General features: G+C 29.6%; 3 protein-coding genes across 4 annotated transcripts in view; 2 read left to right on the top strand and 1 right to left on the bottom strand.

Annotated features, from left to right (window-relative positions):
• LOC18612131 lies at positions 8,925-10,511 on the top strand. The gene has a single exon (XM_007048751.2). The coding sequence runs from the start codon at positions 9,161-9,163 to the stop codon at positions 10,370-10,372; it is 1,212 nt and encodes a 403-aa protein (XP_007048813.2). The 5' UTR covers positions 8,925-9,160; the 3' UTR covers positions 10,373-10,511.
• Positions 11,781-14,223, bottom strand: LOC18612132 (U3 small nucleolar RNA-associated protein 18 homolog). Its single transcript, XM_007048752.2, has 2 exons — positions 14,064-14,223; positions 11,781-13,878 (listed from the first exon to the last, which is right to left on the bottom strand). Exon 2 carries the CDS (start codon positions 13,856-13,858, stop codon positions 12,191-12,193), a length of 1,668 nt encoding a protein of 555 aa, XP_007048814.2. The 5' UTR covers positions 13,859-13,878; positions 14,064-14,223; the 3' UTR covers positions 11,781-12,190.
• LOC18612133 (serine/threonine-protein kinase STY8) overlaps positions 17,874-24,558 on the top strand; it is an 11,209-nt gene continuing 4,524 nt past the window's right edge. The window contains exons 1-9 of one of the 2 annotated variants that reach the window (XM_007048753.2): positions 17,874-18,261; positions 18,679-18,753; positions 18,886-18,981; positions 19,421-19,506; positions 19,657-19,777; positions 21,305-21,384; positions 22,312-22,374; positions 22,513-22,631; positions 22,963-23,048. In XM_007048753.2, coding sequence (XP_007048815.1) covers positions 17,941-18,261; positions 18,679-18,753; positions 18,886-18,981; positions 19,421-19,506; positions 19,657-19,777; positions 21,305-21,384; positions 22,312-22,374; positions 22,513-22,631; positions 22,963-23,048 — 1,047 coding nt within the window. In that variant the 5' untranslated portion in view covers positions 17,874-17,940. The remainder of the gene's footprint in view (positions 18,262-18,678; positions 18,754-18,885; positions 18,982-19,420; positions 19,507-19,656; positions 19,778-21,304; positions 21,385-22,311; positions 22,375-22,512; positions 22,632-22,962; positions 23,049-24,558) is intronic. The other variant, XM_007048754.2, reaches the window with a different exon arrangement.

Consider the following 24,558-nt stretch of genomic DNA (forward strand, 5'->3'; position numbering starts at 1 on the left):
AAGTAATTTTTTTTTAATTTTTATTTTCATTAAAATTTAAATTTTAATAATTTATTTTAAAATATTAGTATAATTTTTTATTTTTTTCTTTATTTGCATTTTTTATTTCTTATTTATACTCATTAAAAATTTAATATATTAATAATTTAATAAATAAAACATTAATAGTTTTAAGATATCAATATTTTAATATTTTAATCATATTAATATTAATAATGTTTAAATTATATATAAATATTAATATTTTAAAATTTATAAATTATTTTTTCTTTCTTATTCTATTTTTTTCCTTTTTTTCTTTTTTCTTCTTAATGGGTCGGTCACCAAAAATGTGATCGATGTAATGAAACGTTGATATGATGCACCATGTGGCTGGATCTGGCCACTAGGGCTTCAGATCTACACTTCCCGCAACTGGATCTGGCCGTGGAGTGCCAGATCCGATAGTAGAAATATGGTCGGGAAGCACCAGATTAGGTTGTAGATCCCAAACTCGATGACTATTCAATTGAATATTGTCAAAAAGTACTAAATCGACGCTTTCCGATCATATTCGATCGTAGAATCGCTGTTGTCGTCGCCGCCATCCGTTGCTTCCATCATTATCTTTGGTGATGAATGCCAGTTAAAGAGAGAATGAGATAGGCAATAACGTGAGAAGAGAGAGAAAAAAAAAAGGGAAAAAGAGAATAATAAGAAATATTTATATGTCTAAGTTGTAATATTTCTAAATTATAAAGAGTATTTTAGTTTTATTAAATTTTAAAGTTATTCCATCAACCATAGAATAGCAAATACCACAGAGAAACTTGAGTTTAGTTAAGCTTGAGTTTTACCTCATTTTAAGGAATAGTTAATACTAAATAATAGTTATTCCTTATGGCATTGCTTAACAAACAGGGGTAAAGAGAAAACATGGGAATAGCTAAGCTATTATCTGTACCAAACATGCTGTAAGTCCATTGGATATGAAGAGATTTAAAAGATTAGAGATTGCAATGGACATTCACGCATATATTATAATAGTTTTTTATTTTAATTTATTAATTTATGATTTCTAAAGTTGTTTAATAATTTTAATTTTGTTGTGGAGAAAGTTATGGAAAAATTTGAGTTTCTACGGGGAATTTTTTTTTTGCTACAATAATATAAATTTTAATCTAGTAACAAATGTCATAAATTTTGGTTTCATTTGAATATGTGAACAAATTAAGCAATTAAATATTACATGTGTTAAAGTGCTAGAATAATTAAATTCACAAATCAATAATTACAATTTATAATCTATACTTTTTTTTTAATCAACCATATGAACTCTATTGGTCAATAAATAATAAATCTATTACTATCTACATCTACATATAGTAGTAGTTGTCCCTAAACTAATTGGTTAATACTTGTATAGTCTAATTGTTTGACACATGGTTGCTTAATTCGAGGTTGAATTGTCCCAAGGACATGTATGGTATTTTGTTATTTATTGAGAGAGTTTGTTTGATTGTTTTTACTGATGAGGTTTCGAATATTTTGAAAGATGTTGAGAATGATTTTGTCCGTTTATGTTTATTTCAATATATTTTTTAAATATATATATATTTTTTAAATAATATATATTTTTATATTAATTTATTAATTAAAAAAGCTTATTGCTTGAACACATTATTTAATAATATAGATTTTGTCTATTCATGGTATTTTTGTTTAGTTTTTCTTCAAGTTATAGAAATTGGTTATTGGATTTCCTTCTTTCATTCTTATTTTTTGTTTATTTTTTTTAATGTTTTTGAATTTAAGGATTTTAGAGTGCATGTAATTGATTTTTACTTTTGTTCCTTATTGTGATTTTTTTATTTGTTTTTCATTGATGATTGTATGTTATTTGTTTTATTTTGTTTAATTATTATTATTATTATTATTAATTTTGAATGTATTTTATTTATACTAATGTTCAAGGCATCTTAAATTGGAGATTAAGCGAGGCATGATTTGTTAGAAAGAAAAAAAAAGAAAAAGGAAAAAAAAAAGNTTTTTTTTCTTTTTATCTCATTTGATTAAGTGTGTGGTTATACTTCTCTATTGTAGACAACAATCTATGTACACCTTTACTCATTAACTTTAGTTTTTCTCTCTTTTTAATTTTTTGTTATTCTTTCTTAATGTTTATTTCTTAATCGATAATATTTACATTTGTCTTTTTTTTTAATAAAAATTGTCATACAACTAAACATTAACTACTCATTGTTGTTATTTTTCTTATGCATGAACTTTTCTGTTGTTTTCAGTTAATCCAATTTTTGGATTATTTTTGGGAATGCAATTGATTAGTGTTACTTTATTTTATTGTGCAATCGTGGTTTTTACATGTTTAAAATAACTTCCAATTATAATTGTTTCAAAGGTATTTTATATATTAATTTCATGATTTTCTATTTATTCAAGTTTTTTATTATTTGAGTTCTTTATTATTTTCATTCTTATAATGTTGTTGCTTCCATACAAAAACTAGAAGTCTTTCATCTAAGTTTTTAAATTCTTTCTTTGGTTTTTATCTAATATGATTAAATGTATGATTATATTTTTTCTATTGCAGGCAATAATCTACATACATTTTTACTCAAGTTGTATCAATCATTAACTTCTTTTACTTGTTACTCATCTTATCTCATATACATCATATAATTTATTTTTTAATTATCTTTTGAGTAAGAATGTGTCTTGTACTAGAATTATATTTCTTAATTTACATGTTCGTCATTATTATTTTACTATACGTTTATCTTTCAACTCATTTGATCTTTTTGGTAATTATTTTTTGAATATTCAAAAAGGTCATAAATAAGTGTATTTTTACAAAATACATTATTAGTCAACCATTCACTTTATAATTATATATTATTAAAATCATATTGATAAAATATTATCAAGTTGCGGATTTATTGAGTTCCAAAATTTGTTTAGTTTTTCTTTTTTTAAAAAAAATTATTTTTTTCATTAATATTAATTTTTTTACTAATTATATTTACAATTTTTTTTAAAAAAAAATTGTCATATAAGTAAATATAAACTACTACCCTTAGATTTTTTTTATGCATGATTTTTTTTTAGTTTTTAAATTGATGTAGTTTTTGAATTAGTTTTTAGGAATACAATTGATTAGTATTGTTTTAATTTTACAAGATTTTTTTGGGTTTCTCTTTGTATAATTGTTTGTCCCTTTCTTCTTTAGTTTTTCCACTTTAGTTTTTCTCTTCCTCCATTTCTTCCTCATTTTCTTTGTTTTTCTTCTTCTGTTTCTTTTTATTTTCTCAACTTATTTATCTTTCGAACAAAATTTTTAATTTTTTTACTTATTTGTTATTTTTGTTTTCACTTTAAAATTTTTTGCATGTAATTAATTTATATATATACTTAATTTTTCAACTTTCTTTATTTTGAATAGGAAAAATAGTACCACTTGTAAATTTTGATCTGTGTTTTCAATACGGTAGTAGTTTCCAAGTTAACCCAGCAAATAACCATCAAAACATCTAGTGATTTTTCTACATTGATATTTACAAATTACAATGTAATTTCATGTTTATAAATGATACATTGATTCAGCATTTGGTTTTAGATAATTATCTTTATTATTAATGTAAATTAAGTTTATATTTTATTCATACATCAAATGATTGTGTCTTTAACACATAGCAAGGGTTACACTCTAGTTAAAAAAACTATTATGATATCGTTCCAATTGAGGGTCCAGATGACAAATGCCATTCAATTAAATTTTCCCAACTTCTTTTTTATTTATTTGGAGGCCAAAGGGATGTTGGTTTTTTTATAAAAAAAAAAAGTGAAAGGATGTTATTTTGATGAAAGGAATTAGGAAAGGGAAGGAGTTGACCTTGGTGGAGTGTGATTTTTGTATAGGAGAGGAACGGATTAAAGAGGAGGAAAAGCTGATGGTGGCGGTTGAAGGTTTCAAAAATTTTGTAAAAAAATTAAATCAAAAACTTATATAAACAAAACAAAAAAACAATAGTAATCTACACAACAACAACAAGCATCAACAAGCATTTGGTGCCTTACAATGTAAGGTGATTATTTTTGAAAAGATACCATTACATCGTTTAGTATATATGAGAAAATGTTTGATTAAAATATTAAGAAAATAATATTGTAACATTTAATTTACAAAAATGTGATGTTAATTTCTAAAATTATGGTTTATGTATGTAAATGCAAGTTCAATACACTTACATGCTTTTTAAAATTAAAATAGTAAATTAAATTTATTAATTTAAATTAGTTAATTGGCTATTTAAATTAACCAATTAACTAGTTAATTGGTTGATTAAGTTAATTTAAAGTGGTAATTAAAATAGTTAATTAATTAAATGAGATTTACATTTTTTTATTAGTTTATATTTAAATTAGTTAATTAGCTATTTTAATTAACTAATTAATTAGTTAATTAAGTTAATTTAAAGTAGTAATTAAATTAGTTGATTAATTAATTAAATGAGACTTACATTTTTATTTTATAATTAAATTAATTAATTTAAATAGTTAATTAGTTACCTTGATTAACTAATTAGTTAGTAAATTAGTTAATTAAGTTAAATTAAGGTAGTAATTCGATTAGTGAATTAACTAAATGATATTTGTATTTTTTATTAGTTTATAATTAAATGAATTAATTAGTAATTAAATTAGTTATTTAATTAATTAAATGAGATTTGCATTATTTTATTAGTTTATAATTAAATTAGTTACAGTAAAACCTTTGTATATTAATACTCGATAAATTAATAACCTCGATTAAATAGTATATTTTGTCGGTCCTGACTTGAAACCAACACGTTAAATTAATAATTCGTTAAATTTATAAAATAATACATTTAAAAAAAACACATAGGTCTCACTAAATATATAAATTAATAATCTCCTTATACATCAAAGTTATATATATACATAATTCAATTGGAAGGCCTTTGTAAAATATGACTCTAATATTACTTGTTTGTTCTTGAAATTGGTGTCTCCTTTTAAGTGTAGTATTTTTGTATTGCAATAGAAAATTATGCAATGTGATTGTTGCAGGTGTATTTGAGATTTTCTATGTTGTACTTACACAATGTTTTACGCATTTCATCTGTATTGTTGATTTCATTACCCCTTTGAGATAATAAGTCATTGTATTTAGTTTTACCGTTTGTGATACTGTGTGTTTTTTTTTATAAATGTTTTTACTTGACTTAATCTTCATGAAGTATATTAATTAAGTATACATTGAATGTAATTTTAGTTTGTTACAAAAATGAATAGATTCATGATTTTTATTTAATAAGACTAATTACTTTTACCAAGTTGCTTGGTTAAATAAATATTCATAATTCGCTAATTAAGTAATATTCGTATAATTACAATACATAAGATATATATTAAATTCAATGTTTTGCAAGAGAAAAGAATACCTTGATAAATTAATTTTTTATTAATTAATATATAAATTAATAAATTATTAATTTATTGATTAAATAATATCTCAATTAACTAATAAATTTTCCTGATCTAAAGGATATTAATTTATAGAGGTTTTACTATCATTAAAATAATTAATTTAAATTAGTTAGTTAATTAAATGAATTTGTAATAGCTATTTTAATTAACTAATTAAATTAGTTAATTAGTTGATTAAGTTAATTTAAAGTAGTAATTGAATTAGTTAATTAACTAATTAAATGAGATTTTTATTTTTCATTAGTTTATAATTAAGTTAGTTAATTAGATATTTTAATTAACTAATTAATTAAGTTAATTTAAAGTAGTAATTAAATTAGTTAATTAACTAAATGATATTTGAATTGTTAGTTGGTTTATAATTTACATTAATTAATTAGTAATTAAATTAAATTAAAGTAGTAATTAAATTAGTTAATTAACTAATTAAATGACTTTTGTATTTTTTATTAGTTTATAATTAAATAAGTGAGAGGGAAAGATGTTGAGCATTTTAGTTTAAAAATAATTATTACTTTCTTAAGTAGTGGGAAAGTAAGATTACATTAATTTAAGTGAGAGCGAAAGATGACGGGCATTATTCACAATTGTAATTTTATCATGAAGGAACGAATGCAATGGGTTGATTGCATTTATTCCAAAACACAACATAAATTTAGTGACGAAGAGAGGAAGTGGTGATTGACACCGTTCAATTTTTAATTTGTTTTATTATTATATGTTGAAAATTGAGAGTATATAATTTTGTCACCTTTAAAAATAATAAATAAATTATTTTATACTAATGGTAATTCATTTGACTTATTGATTCACCTTAGACTCAATTTTACTATTTTTTCTTTTTTTTTTCTGTGCAATGCACTACTTTATTTTCTTGTGCATTACATAGAAACCCTCTAGCTTTTTCTTGTTATTATATTTTTCTCCTCTCTTTTTTTCTTTTTGTGTGCAATGCACACTTTTTTTGTGCACTACGTAGAAACCCTTCATTTTTTTATTTTTATATTTCCTTGGCATGCAATTTGAATTTTTTTAAACCCTTTAGTTTTTTTTTTATTTTTTTTGTTGCACACCATTTTCAACTTTTATCCTATTCATCAAACAAATTTTTTTTCTTTCCAAACCAAATAACTATATTAAACTAAAGGAGAAAGTGGTCTTTTCAGCTTCTACAATCCATCTATTGTGAGAGAAAAATGGATTTGAAAAAGGAATTGGAGGAGCATGCTAAGAAAGCTAAACCTTTTACCAAAGACCACAACAAATGAAAACAAGCTCATCTTATATGGATTGTTAAAGCAAGTTAGTGTTGGACCAGTGAATATCAACCGTCCTTGAATGTTCAACATGAGGGAAAGTTACAAGTGGGATGCACGGAAGGCTGTTGAAAGCAAATCTAAGGAGGAAGAGGCTGCTGCATCATCTTGATGTCTCACAGTGTGTTCGCTGCCTTCTCACTTGTGTTTGAACAAGTAAAACTAAGAATAAACATTGTACTTTTCTTATTGCTTCTCCATGTTATTCTTGAATTATGCCTATTTAAATTAGATGTATTTTGTGTAAAAAAAATTATACTAAATCCCTTAATTCACATAAATTTGAGATCCTTAACATTTAGTATTAATCTATCATAATTTATAGACAATATTCTTTTAATTCCCAAATTTCAATTCAATTTTAGTTTTTACCTTTGATTTATATTAGTAATATTTGAATTTATAAAAGATATTGTAGTACAGTTATTATTATGTATTTTGTTAATTTAATGGTATATTTTTATTCTCTTATAAATGAAAATGACTTGATAAAAAAAGACACAATATAATCTCAAAGTATAGCTTACGATACCTAATGTGCGTGCGTGTGTGTGTGTATATATATATTTGCTTTATGTCTATTTGTATACTAAATTTGAAAATTCATATTTAAATTGTTAATGAAAGTTTATATTATATCTTATTTTATTCAAACGTGATCAATTTTTTGCTTCAAATCGAACCATTGATCTAATTTATAATTTTATATAATTACCCTTTAAACACTCATCATGTAAAATTATAGATCTTTCAAATTGAATCATTGATCTAATTTATAACTTTATATGATTGCCCTTTAAACACTAAAATTATAAATTCGTCACTGCGTAAAACTTTTCTTTTTCTTAGTATGTCTTATAAGTAAGTAAGCTTGGTGTTTCCTGAACACAAAATTTTTAATTTTCTATGTTATTTTTTCAAAATAAGTATCCAAATCCTATTTAGAAATTGGGTTCATTTTAAAAGTACTCCTCATATATTAAGTATTTTCGAAAATAGCTCTCTTTATAATTTTAACTATTTTTAATCGAAAAAAATTAATTTTAAATAAAATTACCTTTAATGAAACTGACCTATATGTTTAAGTCTATATCTCTAACTAACTCATATACTTTGAGCTTTCGTTGCTAGACCATTCATCTTTAGAATATTTCTCGTTAGAAATAAAAACCTTTAAGCATTTTGAGTATTTTAGATTGTCTTTGATATATGAAAAAAAATCTTTGAACGTTTTGAGCATTTTAAGCATTTTGAAGTGATTTTTTATATATAAAGAAAAATTTTTGAGCATTTTTCGTCAAGTAGGTATATTCGTTAATTATGATAGTAAATGGAAGATGGTGTGTTATTTGAAGTTATTGATTTTATTACTTGGAACTTGGTAACTTTGGTGGTTTTTAAGTATTGCGTTACTAATTTTTAGACATTACGTTGCTGGTTGATAGGGTATTTCGTGACTGATTTTTAAGTATTACGTGACTAGTTGATAGGCATTACGTGACTTAGGCATTGCATGATTGATTAATAAAGTATTGCGTGACTAGTTTTTATGCATAATGTGACTTAACATTGCTTAAAAATCATTCACGCAATACCTACAGTTTAGTCACGTAATGCTTAAAAATCAGAAACGTAATGATTAAGTTATGCAATGCTTAAAAATTAGCTTCGCAATGCCTACAAGTCAGTGACACAATATTTAAAAACTAGTAATGCAATACCTAATAACTTATTAATTTACCTGCTCGCAGTCAGGTTTAAGTTGCTAAAGTCATACAGTGTTCTAATTTACAAATATATCTAATCAATTTCAACCCCTCAATTTTGGAGTTGTTTGAATATAAAACAATAAACCAAAACCTAAAACGCATACCTTGATGTCATCTTTGCTTTTGAAATGGTGAGAGAGATAGATGACGAGATAGACAGTATTTAATAAAAAAAAATCAGAATTTAATTTTAAAATTTTTGTCTAGATGACAAAATTAAAAAAATCAAAATCATTTTAATTTATCTAAAATTGTTTAAAATATATTGTTGTCAGCTCATATAAAAAATTAATTAAAAATATTTAAAATTATATTTATGAAGAGAGTTATTTTTCACAATTTTTTCTTAAAAATACTATTATACAACTCAAGCTGGGATTCTACTTCTTTAACACTGCTAGTTTTAATTTCCCGTAGAAATAATATAATCTATAAAAATTCAAAGAACAACTTTGAACCCTAACTTCATGTGTTCTCCTTTGTTGCTCTTGCTCTTTGTCTCGATTCCTTGCCATCTTCATCCTATCTCTTAGCTTTCTTTGCTTTTGTTTTTGTTTTTTTTATTCCATGGAGATCAATCGTGTGGAAGACGAGTTTAGCGATAAAACATCGAGTGAGAACGAGAATGAGCGTCAGAGGACAGTGCGTGATGATGATAATGATCACGGTGCTTCTTCTTCAGATTCTTTAATGGAAAGGCAAAGACCAAATCGAAGAAAGTTCAGATGGCGCGAGAAGAATGTTTCCAATGGAGCTGAAGGCCAAGTTCGAAGCTGTCCATATTGCGGCAAAAAATTCAGCCCTGGCCAAGCCTTGGGTGGTCATATTCGGATGCACGAGAAGCCTAAAGCTTATAAGTCAGTGCCTAAAGTTTTGTCCACCGTGACTGATAAGAAAGAAAAGGGCGACAATACTTGTTTTATTTGCAAGGAGAGGTTTCCATCGATCATGTCGTTGTGTGGACATATGAGGAACCATCCTGAGAGGGATTGGAAGGGTATTCGGCCTCCGAATTCTGACGAGACTACACCTGAGCCTGACACTCGACTACTGCAACAGGAGCCAGCTAAAAATTTGCCGAATTGCATAAGCAATTGGTCAGTGACTGGAAAGAGAGGCCGGAAAGCTAGTATTAAAGACAAGCTTGCCATTAATCGAGTTCCTGAAAAGAAGAGGAAGCTTCGAAATTCAGAAGATGGGAACCAATCCAAGTTTCCAAGGCAGGAGTTGAAGACTGAAAAGGCTGCTTCGATACTAGAAGAAGAAGACATCTTGGAAAAGGATTTGCCAGAAGAAGGAGAGATCATTGAAGAAGAACTTAACATCCGCAAAGTTGATGACGGCAGTAGTATAAGCGAGGATGTACTAACTAATTCTTTCTCAACTTTTCAAGCATTGGGTATACAAAGGGTCAGCCATGGGAAGATTAACGACTTTGATCACCTAGGTGAATTGGCCTTCTCTGATGCCACAATTGTTGACAAGAAGCATAGGGAATCTAGTTCTTCTGGCTCAAACGTGGGCAAAAGTAAAAAAATTGCACGCCACGGTAAGACTTATCAGGCCCGTAGCAACCATAAGATCTGCCTTCAAATGGAAACTGCAGACAATCCCCTCAGCAGAATTACATCGCAGGAAGAAGCCAAGGAGGTTGGTTTCAGAGGAGAACCAGCAGGAGAAAGTGGATTTGATCACAAAGCCAGCCTCTCCCCTGAAGCTATACAGGCTGGTACTGCGAAAATGTTGGATTTTGATCTCAATCTTCCTCATGAAGAATAAATTCAATTTTCACTTTGCCTTTTCTAAGCTTGCTTTTTTTTTTTTTTTGTTAGTACTTCTCTAAGAAGTCACCTTCTGGAGTCGGGTGCTTGAGCTTTTCCCTATCGTTGTTATCTGTATTTTCTTTAGAATTTAAACTGACGAAAAGAAAAAAATCTTTCTTGATATCTTATTAAAAAAATATGTAAATAAATTTTTATTCTTTTATTGCTTTTAATCAAGTTTTTAAAATTTTATTTTAAATTAAATAAAACTTTATAATTAATGGTATACAATCATTAATCACTATTACTATCACATTTAACATGTTAATTTATTGTAATAGATGATTTAACATGTTACATATTATAATAGATGATAATGTGATATAATGACGTTGTCATATAAAAATCTTAGCTTCCACCCTAGTATGTAGCACAAATAAATGATAAATGTCATGTTGACTAATTCTTGTTAATTAATTATAATATAAGAGATAGAATAAACTTAATTAAAAAGTAATGACTTGTTAGACTTTTTTAAAATTTATGTCAATTTCCTATGATATAGATAATATATATATATGTATAAATCGACTTATTTATGGTTATATTCAAATTTAATTAGAAGAATTGATACATTTGATTGAAATTTGATATTCAAAACGTGGTAGCAGTACCCGCATGGTAAAAGTTTTTATTGCTGGCCTGTGGTTATAAGCATGTAGCTAGTATTGCCGGTTGATGATGAGGAAAACGGTGGCAGACATTCTTTTGGATTAGAATAGAAGAAGTCTTCATGTCTGGGATGATCAGGAATCTCCCGTCTTCTAACTGGTTTCCCGGTACGATGTTCATGAGAGTTTTTTTCACTAGTAGCCCAAATTCAGCTCAGCTCAGCCTTTCTTTTCTGTAGTCATTGATCAGCCTCACTAGAATCTCTCTGTTAAGAAGAATTATTGTCTTGAATCCATTATATCTGGAAAAAAACGAAAAGAAAAGTTGGCCAATAATTTTCATATCAAAATGGAGTGCTTCATGTTCATGTAACATAATACATGTGGTGCTTATGAGAAAAATGAGACATTTTATGAGAAGTTGCTGAATTCTAATGAATTTTAATCTTTATAATATGAAAAGGGGAATCACCATGAGATCACTGCTGCCTGAAAATTGTTTTTTTTTAGGCAAGTAGCATGAAAATCCTTACTTTTAAAGTGTAGAGGCTTTTTTTTTGTGTACCTAGAAAATGCAGAGAGTTTGATTGCCTCCTGGGTCATCACTTTCTTTTGAGTTATTATTCCTTGATAGTTTTCCTACGGAAAATACTGAAGGACATGAACAATATCCGCAAATAACGCTGAACGCTTTCCATCTGACTTACTAAAATAATTTATGTTGACTAGAATATTAACTGGAAATTGGGAACATCCTGCCAATCTTTATCAAGCAGATTTATATAATTCCAACAAAATTACGGGGCCGCAAGCAATAGAGTTTCCAAATCTTTAACAATGCGGGATAAGTGTAAAGAATCTATCATCAAGTGAAGTTACAACATAGGGCAAAAAAACCCGTAATGGCCAATGAACTCATAGACTATAAGAACTAGGTTGAAGCTATTGAATTCAAAATTTTGGCTCTACGAGCATGGTTTATAATTAAAGGCCAAAAGCAAAGGAAAGAAAAATTTTTTAAGGCATTGTTCATCTGCTGACGGCTGTGGTGCCTTCACCAGCATGATACAGACAAGGGGCGAAACTAGATTGCAGCTGAACTACATCCCCTCCCACACACGAGTACATGATGCTTCAAACAAGCACAGGGGTAAACATCTACTCTATGCATGACTGTAATGATGCAACTTGTATAATAGCACTTTGCCAGCAGCATTTCCAACAGTCACAAAACCACCACCAGGACTGAAATCCAAGCAGCGGGGATAATGTAAGTTCACATTCGGTGGAGGCCAATTAGAGTATACAGTAAACGATGGGACGTGTATCAGCTTCAAACTGTTTTTCTTCATGGTAGAACAGATAGCCAGTATTTGAGCATCACTATTAAACTTCATAAAATCCACTTGGGTGGTTAGATTCTCAATAGTCTTGATCGGTTTTCTTTTACCTCCCAAGAATTCGTCCCTGTTGTAAATGTTCACTATCCCACTGTCTGAACCAGCTGCAAACATTCTTCCATTCGGTGAAGTGCAAAGAGCTGTACCATTGATGCAGCCTTCATCAACAGCCTTATGGAAGCAAGTTCTTGTTCTCAAGTCCCAGTGGTAGACCTGTCCATCCCCACCAGAGCTCAATAATTGCTTCCCATCATCAGCAAAAGCTAGAGAACGGACAGTTCCATTCATTTTAAGTGTTCCAATCAGTTCCTTTGTTTTGGTTGAAACCAACAAGATATAACCTTCATTTCCCAAAAAAGCAATCGTACTAGAATCTGGGGAAACCTCAAAAACTTCCAAGCTTTTTTCCTCCCTGCCAACCAATGGCCCTATTTTATCAATTTTTGCTTTCACTAAATCAAAACAGTAGAAGAACTTCCTCCTCCCTGCTATAATGACCTGCGAACCATCAGGTAAGAAAGATGCCTTTCGAACAGGACAATCTTCAAGAAAGATGCTTTGTATTTTGGTATTCCGTTTACCATCAATCTGAAAAAACCTGACCCTCCTATCCAGTCCAGCAGCAAGTAGTAACTGAGCATTCCTATGGAACTGGACAGAATTTATTGGACCACTGGAAGATTCCTCAGCATTTGCATCCACTAGTCTCGAATACTCAAGAAGCCCTGGCAACAATTTAACATTACTCTTCACCACAAGATCTTCATTTGTTCTCAGAATATCATCATCAACTTCGACATTTCCATAACCCTGAGCAGCTACAACACCCTTTTCTTCATCCGATAATTCATCATCATAAATAGTATCATTCCTTATCCCCGAATCTAGGTCTGCCCATTCTGTCCCTGGGTTCAGCTTAGTGTGCTGAGCCCGCAATCTAGAAATATACTCTGAACCAGAAATCAGACTCTCATCCTCTTCCTTCCTCAACTTCCTCAACCTATTAACCTTAGCTATGTTTATTGTTGTTTTTTCCTCCTCCTCATCCACCCACACAGCTTTCCTTTCCTTATTCTTCTCTTCATCATCACTTTCCTCAGGCAATTCTAAATTATTCACCGATCGGTCTAAAAAGAACAAAGTAGAACCATCTTGAGCAACAACTTGAGCATTTTCCTCGCCTGCTTTACCAAATTCAACAGGGGAATATATGGATCCAAAAAGAATGTTCTCCAGCTTTTTGATTTCTTTCTCTTGCTCCATCTCAATCTGCTTTTCCTTTTCTTTCCTTCTCTTTTTTAACCTAGAAACTTCAGAATCGGATTCCAACCCATTATCAATATCTTTGTTATCTTCATGAATTGAAGGCCCATCATCCCTTTTAGCCTTCACTCTGTTTCTAGACACTGGATTCTGAGATATCAAACTCATTTTTTTCTCTTTTCACGGTTCTGGAAAATCAAACAATGAATGAGAAAAGATTTGCAGAGTTGCCCTAGAACAGCTATAACTTTATTTTGATCACAAATAGCAATATATCCATAAGTAAAAGTAAATTAAAACCACCTTGACAAGAGAGATATCAGTTAAACAAAGGGAAACAAAATAAAATAAAAGGGAAAGACATAAGGCTTACCTGGGTGTTTGTCCTCTGAACATGAAAGCGGGGAAGAAGAGAGACAGACGGTGGGTGTTTTCACTCAGAAAAGCGGCGTCTGTATTTCAAAGGCTATGAGCCATGAGGGTTAGTTGGGTGAGTTGGAGAAAGAAGAAGCGAACGAACTTGACACAACCATTTTTTGTCGGCCCATTTAATAATTATTGGGTTTGTTTAGAGTCCAAATTCAATATCTCCTCACTCTATTTGCATATGATTTTATTGTGATTATTTTAATTAAAAAATATTTACAAGTTATTTTTTTGTAAAATGATGACTTCTTTTGGGATAAAAATTTATGAAGTCTATTTTTTCAACTTTAATTTTTAGGATTTATTATTTTCTCAAAGTATACTTTAAAAAATAGAATAAGGCTCTATAATATAATTTTATAATTTTTTTTATAGAAACACAATAACATCACTTAATTTTATCAAAAACTAAAATAGTAATGCTTAAACTTATATATATCCATCATGTTCATCAAAATTCAAATTAATCTGATATTTATATCACATCAATCGAGAATATAATATTTTTATAGTATTATAAACATGTATTTAACAATTGAAATTTTAATATTATTATGAAAGATATAAGTAGACATTTTTAATTAATTTAAAATTTTAAAAAGACGATTTACTCTATATCGTAGTCACTTCATTTCATCTCAAGAGTCAAGAGACATCTAGTTCTTATAATTTAAAGACTCAATCTTGGAGGTTTTGAATTACTTTTTTTTTTTTGTTAGGGTTAAAAAATAAAACATTGTACACTATTCTACGTCAAGCTATATTTAGACAACAAAAAAAAAAAAGCTATATTTAGATAATCTGCAAATAAACAAATAGCAATACTTACTTTTAGGAAGAATTTCAAAAATGTGTAAATTTAAATTTAAGTTATTATGGTGTGTAGCTATTTTATTATTATTAACTTTGCATTGGTAAATGAATAAGTAATTAAAGAAAAAAAAAGGAGTTGTATCATTTACGCATAACTAAGCTTTTGACTTTTACTATTTTCCTAATTAACTTTATGTCATATTAATTAGGATTAACAACCCAGAAGAGTTTTGAGTTTTCAATTTTTTTTCCTTTATTAGATAATGATCATTAATTGTTGATGGGGTAACTCCAACATTATTTAAAACTAACTTTTAATTGATCGATAAATGGAGTTTAGGGGGTATAAATTATAATATTTATAATTAGTTTATCTTGATAAATATAATGCTTTTGACTTGAGCAAACTCAGTAGGAAGACAGATGTCATGAATGATAACAATCTTAACGTAAAATATTGATTTGTGAAATTACAAATTTTAGTAAATCAAAACGCATAAAGATATCAAAGATAAAATTAAAATACTTTCTATTGAAACACTCAAAATTCCATCAAAACTTAATTATGAAACATACGATTTGCACTTAGAAATAACCATACCAAACAATGAAATGAAATTAAGCATATCTCCACCTTACATATTTAGCAATTGTTACAATGAAAACAAGTAAGAGAGAGAAAAACTAATTTCCTAACAACTTGAAATTAATTTCTCAAATTGAGGCTTGGTAAGTGGGATGCACTCTATAGTCTAATACTAGTATAGGCTGTGTGTCCATGCACTTTATTTTATTTTTAATTTGGAGAAAGAATATTCGAATTTTACTTTTTAGATAAAAAATTATATACTAATCGATAAATTAAATGTTTAAATGTATAGTTGTTATATAGATAGATTAATTAATATTGTTTTTCTATTCTAATAGGTTTTATTCTTTTTGTAATTTAATAGGTCATCATTTGAACGCACTGAAATTTTAGCTGATGAGTCAACATCATCATTTGTGGGGAAAGAGTATAGATTTTTAATTGCCTCACTGTTACTAATTAGAGTAAGTAGTAGGTCCGTGTTGATTTACTTTGCTTAATGTGGATTAATACCAACCAACCTTGCGTCCACCAGATTGACTCCGCTTCCTTGCTTTCCCGATTTCTCTCTTCTCCTCTCTTTCTTAATCACTCCCATATCAAATTTGTCACACCTTAATTTATCTCTTCATGTTTTTTTTTATTCTAAATTTCTATTTCTTTCTTTATTTTTTAATTTTTTTACAATAATTTTTTAAAAAACTGAATAAAGGGTTGCTGACAATTTACAATTTCTATTATTTTATTTTAAAAAATAGGATTTTTTGAGTTGCCTTTTGATGTGTGCCACTTAATAAAAAATTTATAAATTGGCATACCATGCCATCATCAAATTGACCTGTGTTTTTTCCATAGTGTGGATGATTTTATTGAATTGACGTTAGGGATTAAATTATTGAAATTGGAAAAGCAGGACTAATTAACTTCCAAAAATATAGGGATCCAAATCCGGACTTCAATCCATTTGTTACTTCTAATTATTTCATCTTCAGTTAATTTTGGTTGTAAGTTAGGAGTAGCATTTATTTATTTATTTTATTTGTTTATGTGAATATTTCAATTGACTTTAATTTTCTATATACATGTTTTATGCGGATAGAGCATGAAATTCAATTATTGAATTAATAAAATAAATTGTATAAAAAAAATATAAAGAGTATAAAATTTAGTTTTGCACCAATATAAATAGACCCATCATTTTATATATATGAATTTGTTTTTTTAATTAGGAATATATAGCAATGGTTGCTAGAAAGCAATTGGAACAAAAAGAACAATCTTGAAAATGTTTACCTAGACAAAATGGTTCAATTTTGTTGTAGTAAATTTGTACATACAATTCTTTTTAAAATGTATCTAAAGTTACAATGAAAGTTTTTTTGTTATGATATACTTAAACAATACAAATATATATTTTTAATAAATAACATATATAGTAATATGTTATTTTTATAAAGCAAATTAGTATTCACAAGTATTTGCATACGCTTTTATAGTAATTCATGGCCTAAAATGATGTAATATTTTTTATCTTTTTCCTTATATATATATAAAAAAAAGTTTTACATGCATTTGCATGCTATTTTATAATAAGATCTTAAAAGATGAGATTTTTCTTCCAACTCTAAGAATAGAAAAATTCTATTTATTTCAAAAATAACTTTTTTATCTTCTAACTAATTATTTAATAACACATACTGCATTTCATGATTTTGTAAGGAAATTATCTTAATTTTTAAATACAAACAAAATTTTATTTGAATTGAAAATAAAAAGTTTTGATCTTGTCCTTGTTCTGAGTGTCTATTTTGAATTATCGATGCTCTATTAACCTGCCGTGTCTCGGATCGTACTTCAACGAGAGTTAAGTTTACAAGTACAGGTTTAAATTTATAAAAAGATTTTTTTTTTTTCATTTAGTAGTTACGTTTTTCGAATTGAAAGCGTGCATTTGTGACAAATTGATATTATATCGAACTACATGTAACGAATTTCGAAAAAGTTGCATAATAACGTGGGAGAGAATATAACAGATTCCACTATAACAAAAATATAATATGAGATTAGTTTTAGACGTATAAATAAGACTTTTCTCGCTTAAGTAGTATGTTATGCTTGACTAAACCAATATCTACCGGCAGATTTCTTCTACTCGTTATAGCATATTTTTTACAAAGGCCTGAGTGCCCACCTCCCGCGCACAGCCACGTCATTGAATGTCTTTAGTGAATGCTACAGCCGAATCCAGACTCTTTATTCTTATCAGTAATAATAGTTCCGAAAACAAAATTTAAAAATAAATTAAATAACGAAAATTCCAATATTCTCCTCCGCTTTTTTATCTTTTTAAGTTCTCACCCCCAAGCAACTAGGAAAAATCAAGAGAGGAAAACTGGAGCAACCTTTTCCTTGTTAGTACTCAATGGACTCGAGCTCCAGCTGCAGGTCGCCAGCTCGATTCACCCTGGGGAAGCAGTCCTCGCTGGCGCCGGACCGGGAAGGTTCGGCTGGCGAAGCCATAGGGGCGGAGATAGAACCGAGGGTGAGGCTAATGTACATGGCTAACGAAGGGGACTTGGAAGGAATTAAGGAGCTGTTGGACTCTGGCACCAATGTCAACTTCAAAGACATCGACGGTCGGACAGCTCTCCACGTCGCCGCTTGCCAGTGCCTTACCGACGTCGTCCAATTGCTGCTTGATCGCGGCGCAGATGTCGACGCCAGAGACCGCTGGGGCAGCACTGTAATTCTCTCTTTTTTTCCTTGTTAAATTCTTTTTCTTTGCGTATTAAGGTTCTGTTGCTTATTTTTTTGCTACTTGCAAAAAATTGCTATAAATAAAAAAAAACTAATTGAAAGTAAAATTACTATTGATAAAAAGCAAACAAATGACAAAAGGCAAAAACTAGAATTGTTCCTTCTAAAAGTGAAATGATGCATTTTATTATTCAATAAGTTTTGTTTTTAACATTTCAAAATTATGTTTGCTTTTGTATCCAAACCAAACACATTACTTGCTTTTCGCTTTGATAGCAAAAGGAATGATCAAAAAGTAACTAAATTGTTCATTTTGGGAGAATCATTGAAATGGGAATTGTTTGGTTAATGTTGTGCATTAAAGATAAATAAAAATATTGAATGGATGATTTTGTTTAAACAGCCGCTTGCTGATGCGGTGTACTATAAAAACCAAGATGTGATCAAGCTTTTGGAGAAGCATGGTGCGAAGTCTCCGGTATTTAATTAACTTTGTTCTTGCCGCTAATGATATTTGCTTTGATTTGTTAAGTTTGGTTTCACACTATCAAGTGTAGCTTCATGATTAAATGTCTTTATATTTTTTTTTGGGCAAATTCTGGGATTTTAGATAGCTCCAATGCATGTTCAAAATTCTCGTGAAGTGCCAGAGTATGAGATTGATTCTAGTGAGCTTGATTTTTCTAACAGTGTCCATATCACAAAGGTAATTTTAAACCTTATTCTTTTGTCTGTCTATGGCTGTAATTCACTATTTGCTAGATTGTCATATTACTTTTGGTTACCTTTTACCATTGCTTACATTGTTATTGTACTTGCGGTGAGAAGTACATTTCTATGTTTGCATGCTAGCTTAAGGTATTAAGTTTCATCTCTGTCCACAAACTATAGTACATTTTCTGTTTATGCGCACACCAGAATGAGATTGTTTGTCTTCTAATGTGATAAGACATGTAAACCATTACAATTCTAACACAGTTGGTCTATGCATATTTGTGTTCAAACTTGAAAAATAATTCTCATATAGCTAAGTCACCTGAGAGACTTGAATGCACAAGCTTCCCCATCTTTTTGTAGGGGGTACTATGTCAATCAGGATCAAGCACGCCATCTCACTAATTATTAATTGTTAAATTTTAACATAGGGAACATTTCGCGTAGCATCTTGGCGGGGCATTAAAGTTGCTGTTAAAACACTTGGAGAGGAAGTTTTTACTGATGAGGACAAAGTGTGGGTTGGTTTTATATCATTTGTGATTTTCCTTCTTTGTTTAAGTTTTGGTGCTTTATCTCCAGTTTGTTTGTGTCAAATCTAATTTGTGATTTAATGTTCTTGATTATTCCTAGTCTCTGAGGTTTTGACATGTTGTTGGCATTTCAGTAAGGCATTCAGGGATGAGCTTGCATTGCTTCAGAAGATACGCCATCCAAATGTTGTCCAATTTTTGGGTGCTGTAACCCAAAGCAGTCCGATGATAATTGTTACAGAGTACTTACCTAAGGTTTGATCTTGTTCTGCACTTGCTACAACAGCGATAAGTTTGTTTCAGTTTGTTTTTTTCCTTTTTTTTATATGGTTATATGGTCAATTGGCATTTGGCTCTTTGCCCTGAACCCTTAAAAAAAGATTGATGTACATTGCTATCGTTATATATTCATGAACTTTGTTGTTAGATACATTGGTTATTTCATAGTTTACTTGATATAAATAAAGGAAAAATATATTAGTGTTTTTTATATGGTTTTGTTATAGTGTAGAACTTAGTATGGAATTCCCATGGAGCTGTTGAGATTAATGAAATATAACATTATTAAGAAAATAGTGAACTTTATTTTTTTCATTGCTATTCTAGTAGCAATGCCTTTTAACCTATTCCCCTTTTTCATTTACTAGTTTATAAATGCAGGTTGGAGTCATTCTTGGTATACCACAAAGCAAATCACCATTGTGACTTTGCAAATCATTAATTTGTGAAGTGAAGTATAAGTTAAAGTTACACCTAAATTCTTAAAGTAGTTTTGGTAATTTTGGCATGGCCTTTGGCACATTTCACTTGGCCAACAAGCTACTTGTTTGATATTTGTTCAATTGCAACCAGTGCTAGGCCCATATGAAATATGGTTATGTCCAGGCTAAAAATTTCTGTATCACATAGAGATATTCAGCCTTTTCTTTTTAAGTTATCTCATAGCCCTAATACCACTGCATACAGTTCTTTAATACTTGTCTGCCCACTTTCAAATGATGTACACTTTTGTATTATGATGAGTGTATGCTTGAGATTTCAAGGCCATAGACATGTTCGCATGCTTACTTGTGCTTTATTTCTAGATATTCTGAAGCTGCTGCATCTGTACTAAAGTAGAACCATATGTCATAATTCATTTTTAGAAAAGCCCTAGGTTAAGAAGCATCTAACTTAAGTTGCTAAGTTTGACATTCCGCCCCCTACAATCCAACCTTTCTGGAAGAAAATGGCTGAATGTTGGATGTCAAAATCTTTGATGTCCAGTAATAGTAATAGGATATCCAAACTTTTATGATGCCTGTTTTGGGGCCATTACATGAAATGTCTATTAAATTTTTTATTTTTTGCGCTAAGCCTTTATAGATTCCCTCCTCTTCAAGAGGGAGGAGAATTCCCTACTCTAGGCGGCATATTAGAGTACCATATACGTACAATTACTACATATTTGAGATTACTAGTTTAAACAAAATAAGGGAGTAGAAATGCTCTCATTTAATTTGCTGGTAGTCTCTCATGATCTCCCAAGTCAATGACACTCTTCTTTCTTTTCTTTACCCCTTGCGGGTGCATTGTAGGCTGTAGGAAAACCAGAATAAGAGAAATTGGGAAAGGAATTACTTTTGGTTCTTGGACCAATAACTAATGTCTTCATTTTTGTGAAAGAATAATAATTAATCTTGTCTGGTTAAATTACTTTTGCACATTTATTTAATATTCATTGATCTTTTGTACCATATCAAGTATACATATAAGCTTTTTCTTTCATGTACTTTTTTGCAGGGAGATCTTCGAGCATATTTGAAGCAAAAAGGTGCATTAAAGCCAACAACTGCTGTTAAGTTTGCACTTGATATTGCTAGGTTGGTTTGGCGGCTGGGAATTTGTTTATGAGTTTCTGATTGGCTGGTGTCTCTCTCTAGTTTCACAGAGTGTCCTATTAATCAACATTTTTATGTGCATATTATTACATCATCTTTTCATTCAAATGAGTTTGTTTTTCCAAGTCCATGCCTTTTATAATTGTTGGGATTAAATTTCGTGGATGCCCTTTGGGGTTAGGCATATGACAGAAACTTCTCTTCAAATTCATATCGAGCATGTGAAGTGGGTGTTTAACTAAAGTTTAAATCATTTTACATGAACCATGCATTATTAGGGGGAAAGGATTATGCTGAGATGGTGTTGGTACTTCAATGAATTATGTTAGGATCGGTTGGTGGTAGCACAGTTGTTTGTGATCTGATGAACATGAAGATGATGAAAGAGATTGTAAGAATGAATCGCTATAACTGACTTGCAGTGTAGCACAGATTTGTGATTGCAAAATGTTTGCTAATGCACTATGCAATTAATTAATGGCTGGGAAAAGGAATTATGTGCAAGATAAATTAAGCAGAAATGGGGAAAAGTTGGTGAAATAAAAGTTTCAGTAATCATGTAAAAGATAACTTTAGATGGTTTTGAATGTCATTACATATACAAAACTAGTAAGATTTCTAGATTGTTGCTGTGATATTATAGAAACAGAAAAAGATGGTGGAATGCAACAACATCTACTAAATATCTCTGCTCCACGTTTTGGCTGATTCTGGACAATGATTCTTTAAGGAATATGGAATCAGCAAAAAATTATTGTCTTGCCATTGGGTAGAAAGGATTCCTTGGGCAAGCTTTTTTTTTTTTTTCAAAATTTGAAAAATTTTACCCTACTCTATTTCAATTGATTATTACCTGCTTCATTCTAATGATTTACTGGTACCTCAATAAAACGCCACTATCTATTGCAGGGGAATGAATTATTTGCATGAGCACAAACCTGAAGCAATAATTCATCGGGATCTTGAGCCTTCGTAGGTCTTCCTCCTTAAATATATATTCTGGTTACCTTAATTTTTCTCATTACTTTTCAGGCATGGAACATGCATTATTAATACCCAAATGGGCAAAATTACTGAACGCTTGTCGTTGTTTTACGAGTAAGATAACAGAAATATACTGCGCGATGATTCTGGGCATCTGAAAGTTGCAGACTTTGGAGTCAGCAAGCTGCTCAAAGTTGCAAACACAGTTAAAGAAGACAAACCAGTGACATCTCAAGAGACTTCTTGTAAGTTTTCTGCATTGGGGAAAACTCCGTATCCTCCATTGTCATCTGTTAGTACTAGGCAGGGTTGCTTGTGAATTATTGGACTAGTCATTTGTTTTGGCCTTTCTTGAGAAAGCCAGAGGCAGGCTGAGTGATTTGTCTTTTTGGTTCCTAATTAATGGTTTATGTTGTCTGATTGTTTACTGGAAAAGCATGTTAAGATCGCAGCTAAATCTTTTTGTTTGCCATGTGGCTTTGCAGTTTGCTAAATTTGAATTAAAGTATTAAATGCTAAATATCCCTTCATTTTAATGGTAAAATTACATCATGATGTATCCATCCTTCTGAGCAGGCCGATATGTTGCACCAGAAGTTTATAGAAACGAAGAATATGATACTAAAGCAGACGTGTTTTCATTCGCTTTGATCTTACAAGAGGTTAGATTTTTTTTCTAACTCAAAAACTTATCTTGCAAGTTGCAATATTGCTAATACATGTGTAACTATTAAGTTACACTTAGGGTGCAAGTGGTAGTCATGGAAACTGGCCCCAGCTCCGGGCAAAGAAAAATTATGTGATTTTTTGTTTTAAATTTATTAATTAGGCCTCTTATAGTTGGACTTGATAAGCAGGTTTCATCTTTACCTTCTCAATTCATCTTCCAAAACTTTGAAACCTTCTACAATATATTATAATTTAGGACTTGAGTTAAAAACTGCAATATTTTATTTTAATAAAAGTTGCCTTTATGTGATGTCAAAGGTTAAAGGAATATCAGAATTCAAAACTTAAAATGGCAGGAATTTATAAATCTCTTTTTTGATTTTGATTTTGTTTGTTTATAAATCCTGCTTTGCATTTTGCAAAATCTTTCTTTCTGTTCATTTTATGTAGATTGCTTTATTCTTGATGTCTTAGAGTAATATCTGATATTTACGTAGTGTAATGTTGATAGAAGAATTTTATATCCATATTGTGTTTTAACATTTGGAGTTAAAGAGAATTCAATCATGTCATGTGCAGAATTTCTAACATCAACAAACTCACAACTTTGATTAATAACTTTTATGTTTACAAGGAGGTCCCTTTGTCTTTGAAAGTTGGAATATACATATATGTATATATGTGCATATATATGTGTGTGCATGTGTGCTTGTATCTATGTGGATGAACTTTCCCAATGCTTTATGTCTCCATCACTGCTCTTATCGTACATAAGGAATGAAATACGCTGGAGATATAGGCATATAGCTGCTTGATCTTATATGGTTGAAAACCAAGTCCGTGATCACATTTTGTATCTGATGGGACAAATGTATTTGATACAGAAGTATATTACACTCAAATGCTTTTCTCATATGAATATGTGAATTTTCTTTGCTATGCACAAAATCATTAAGGTTTTAATACAGTTGTCTGAAAAAATTTGGTCTTATTGTTATATGATTTAAAACTCTAAACTAACTAAACTACTACTAACTGTAATGAACGATACAACTACTAACGCCCAGTTTGGTTGATAGCTTTGCTATTTACTTTTTGCTTTATATTTTTTTGGTAGAAAACAAAAGGCAAATAGCAAAAGTGTCAATTAGATATAGTATGTTTGGTTGGGGGAATGGCTTTATTCTCAAGGAATTTTGGTTTCTTTGTTTGGTTGAAAAATGGTCCATGCAATGGCTATTCTTCAAAATCCTTTAAAACTAAAGAATAGCTAATACCACCTTACCCCATGGTATTAGCTATTCCAAGGTTGAGGAATAAATTCAAAAATTGATAAAAATAAAAATATCCCCTTACTAGTTTGAAAAATTACAACTTCATTTGCATAAAATATTATTTTTCTCTCTCACCTCTTTCTCTCCATTGATTCCAACTTTTAATAAAATATTAATATTTTTAAATATTAATATTAATTATAATAAAATAATAATATTTAAATTATCA

The sequence above is a fragment of the Theobroma cacao genome, chromosome 1, assembly GCF_000208745.1.
Source record: "Theobroma cacao cultivar B97-61/B2 chromosome 1, Criollo_cocoa_genome_V2, whole genome shotgun sequence".
Classification (NCBI taxonomy): Eukaryota; Viridiplantae; Streptophyta; class Magnoliopsida; order Malvales; family Malvaceae; genus Theobroma; species Theobroma cacao.

Bases quoted from the DNA above. Each gene is read 5' to 3' on its own strand.
- LOC18612131 (XM_007048751.2), top strand. From the start codon at position 9,161: ATGGAGATCAATCGTGTGGAAGACGAGTTTAGCGATAAAACATCGAGT.
- LOC18612132 (XM_007048752.2), bottom strand. From the start codon at position 13,858: ATGAGTTTGATATCTCAGAATCCAGTGTCTAGAAACAGAGTGAAGGCT.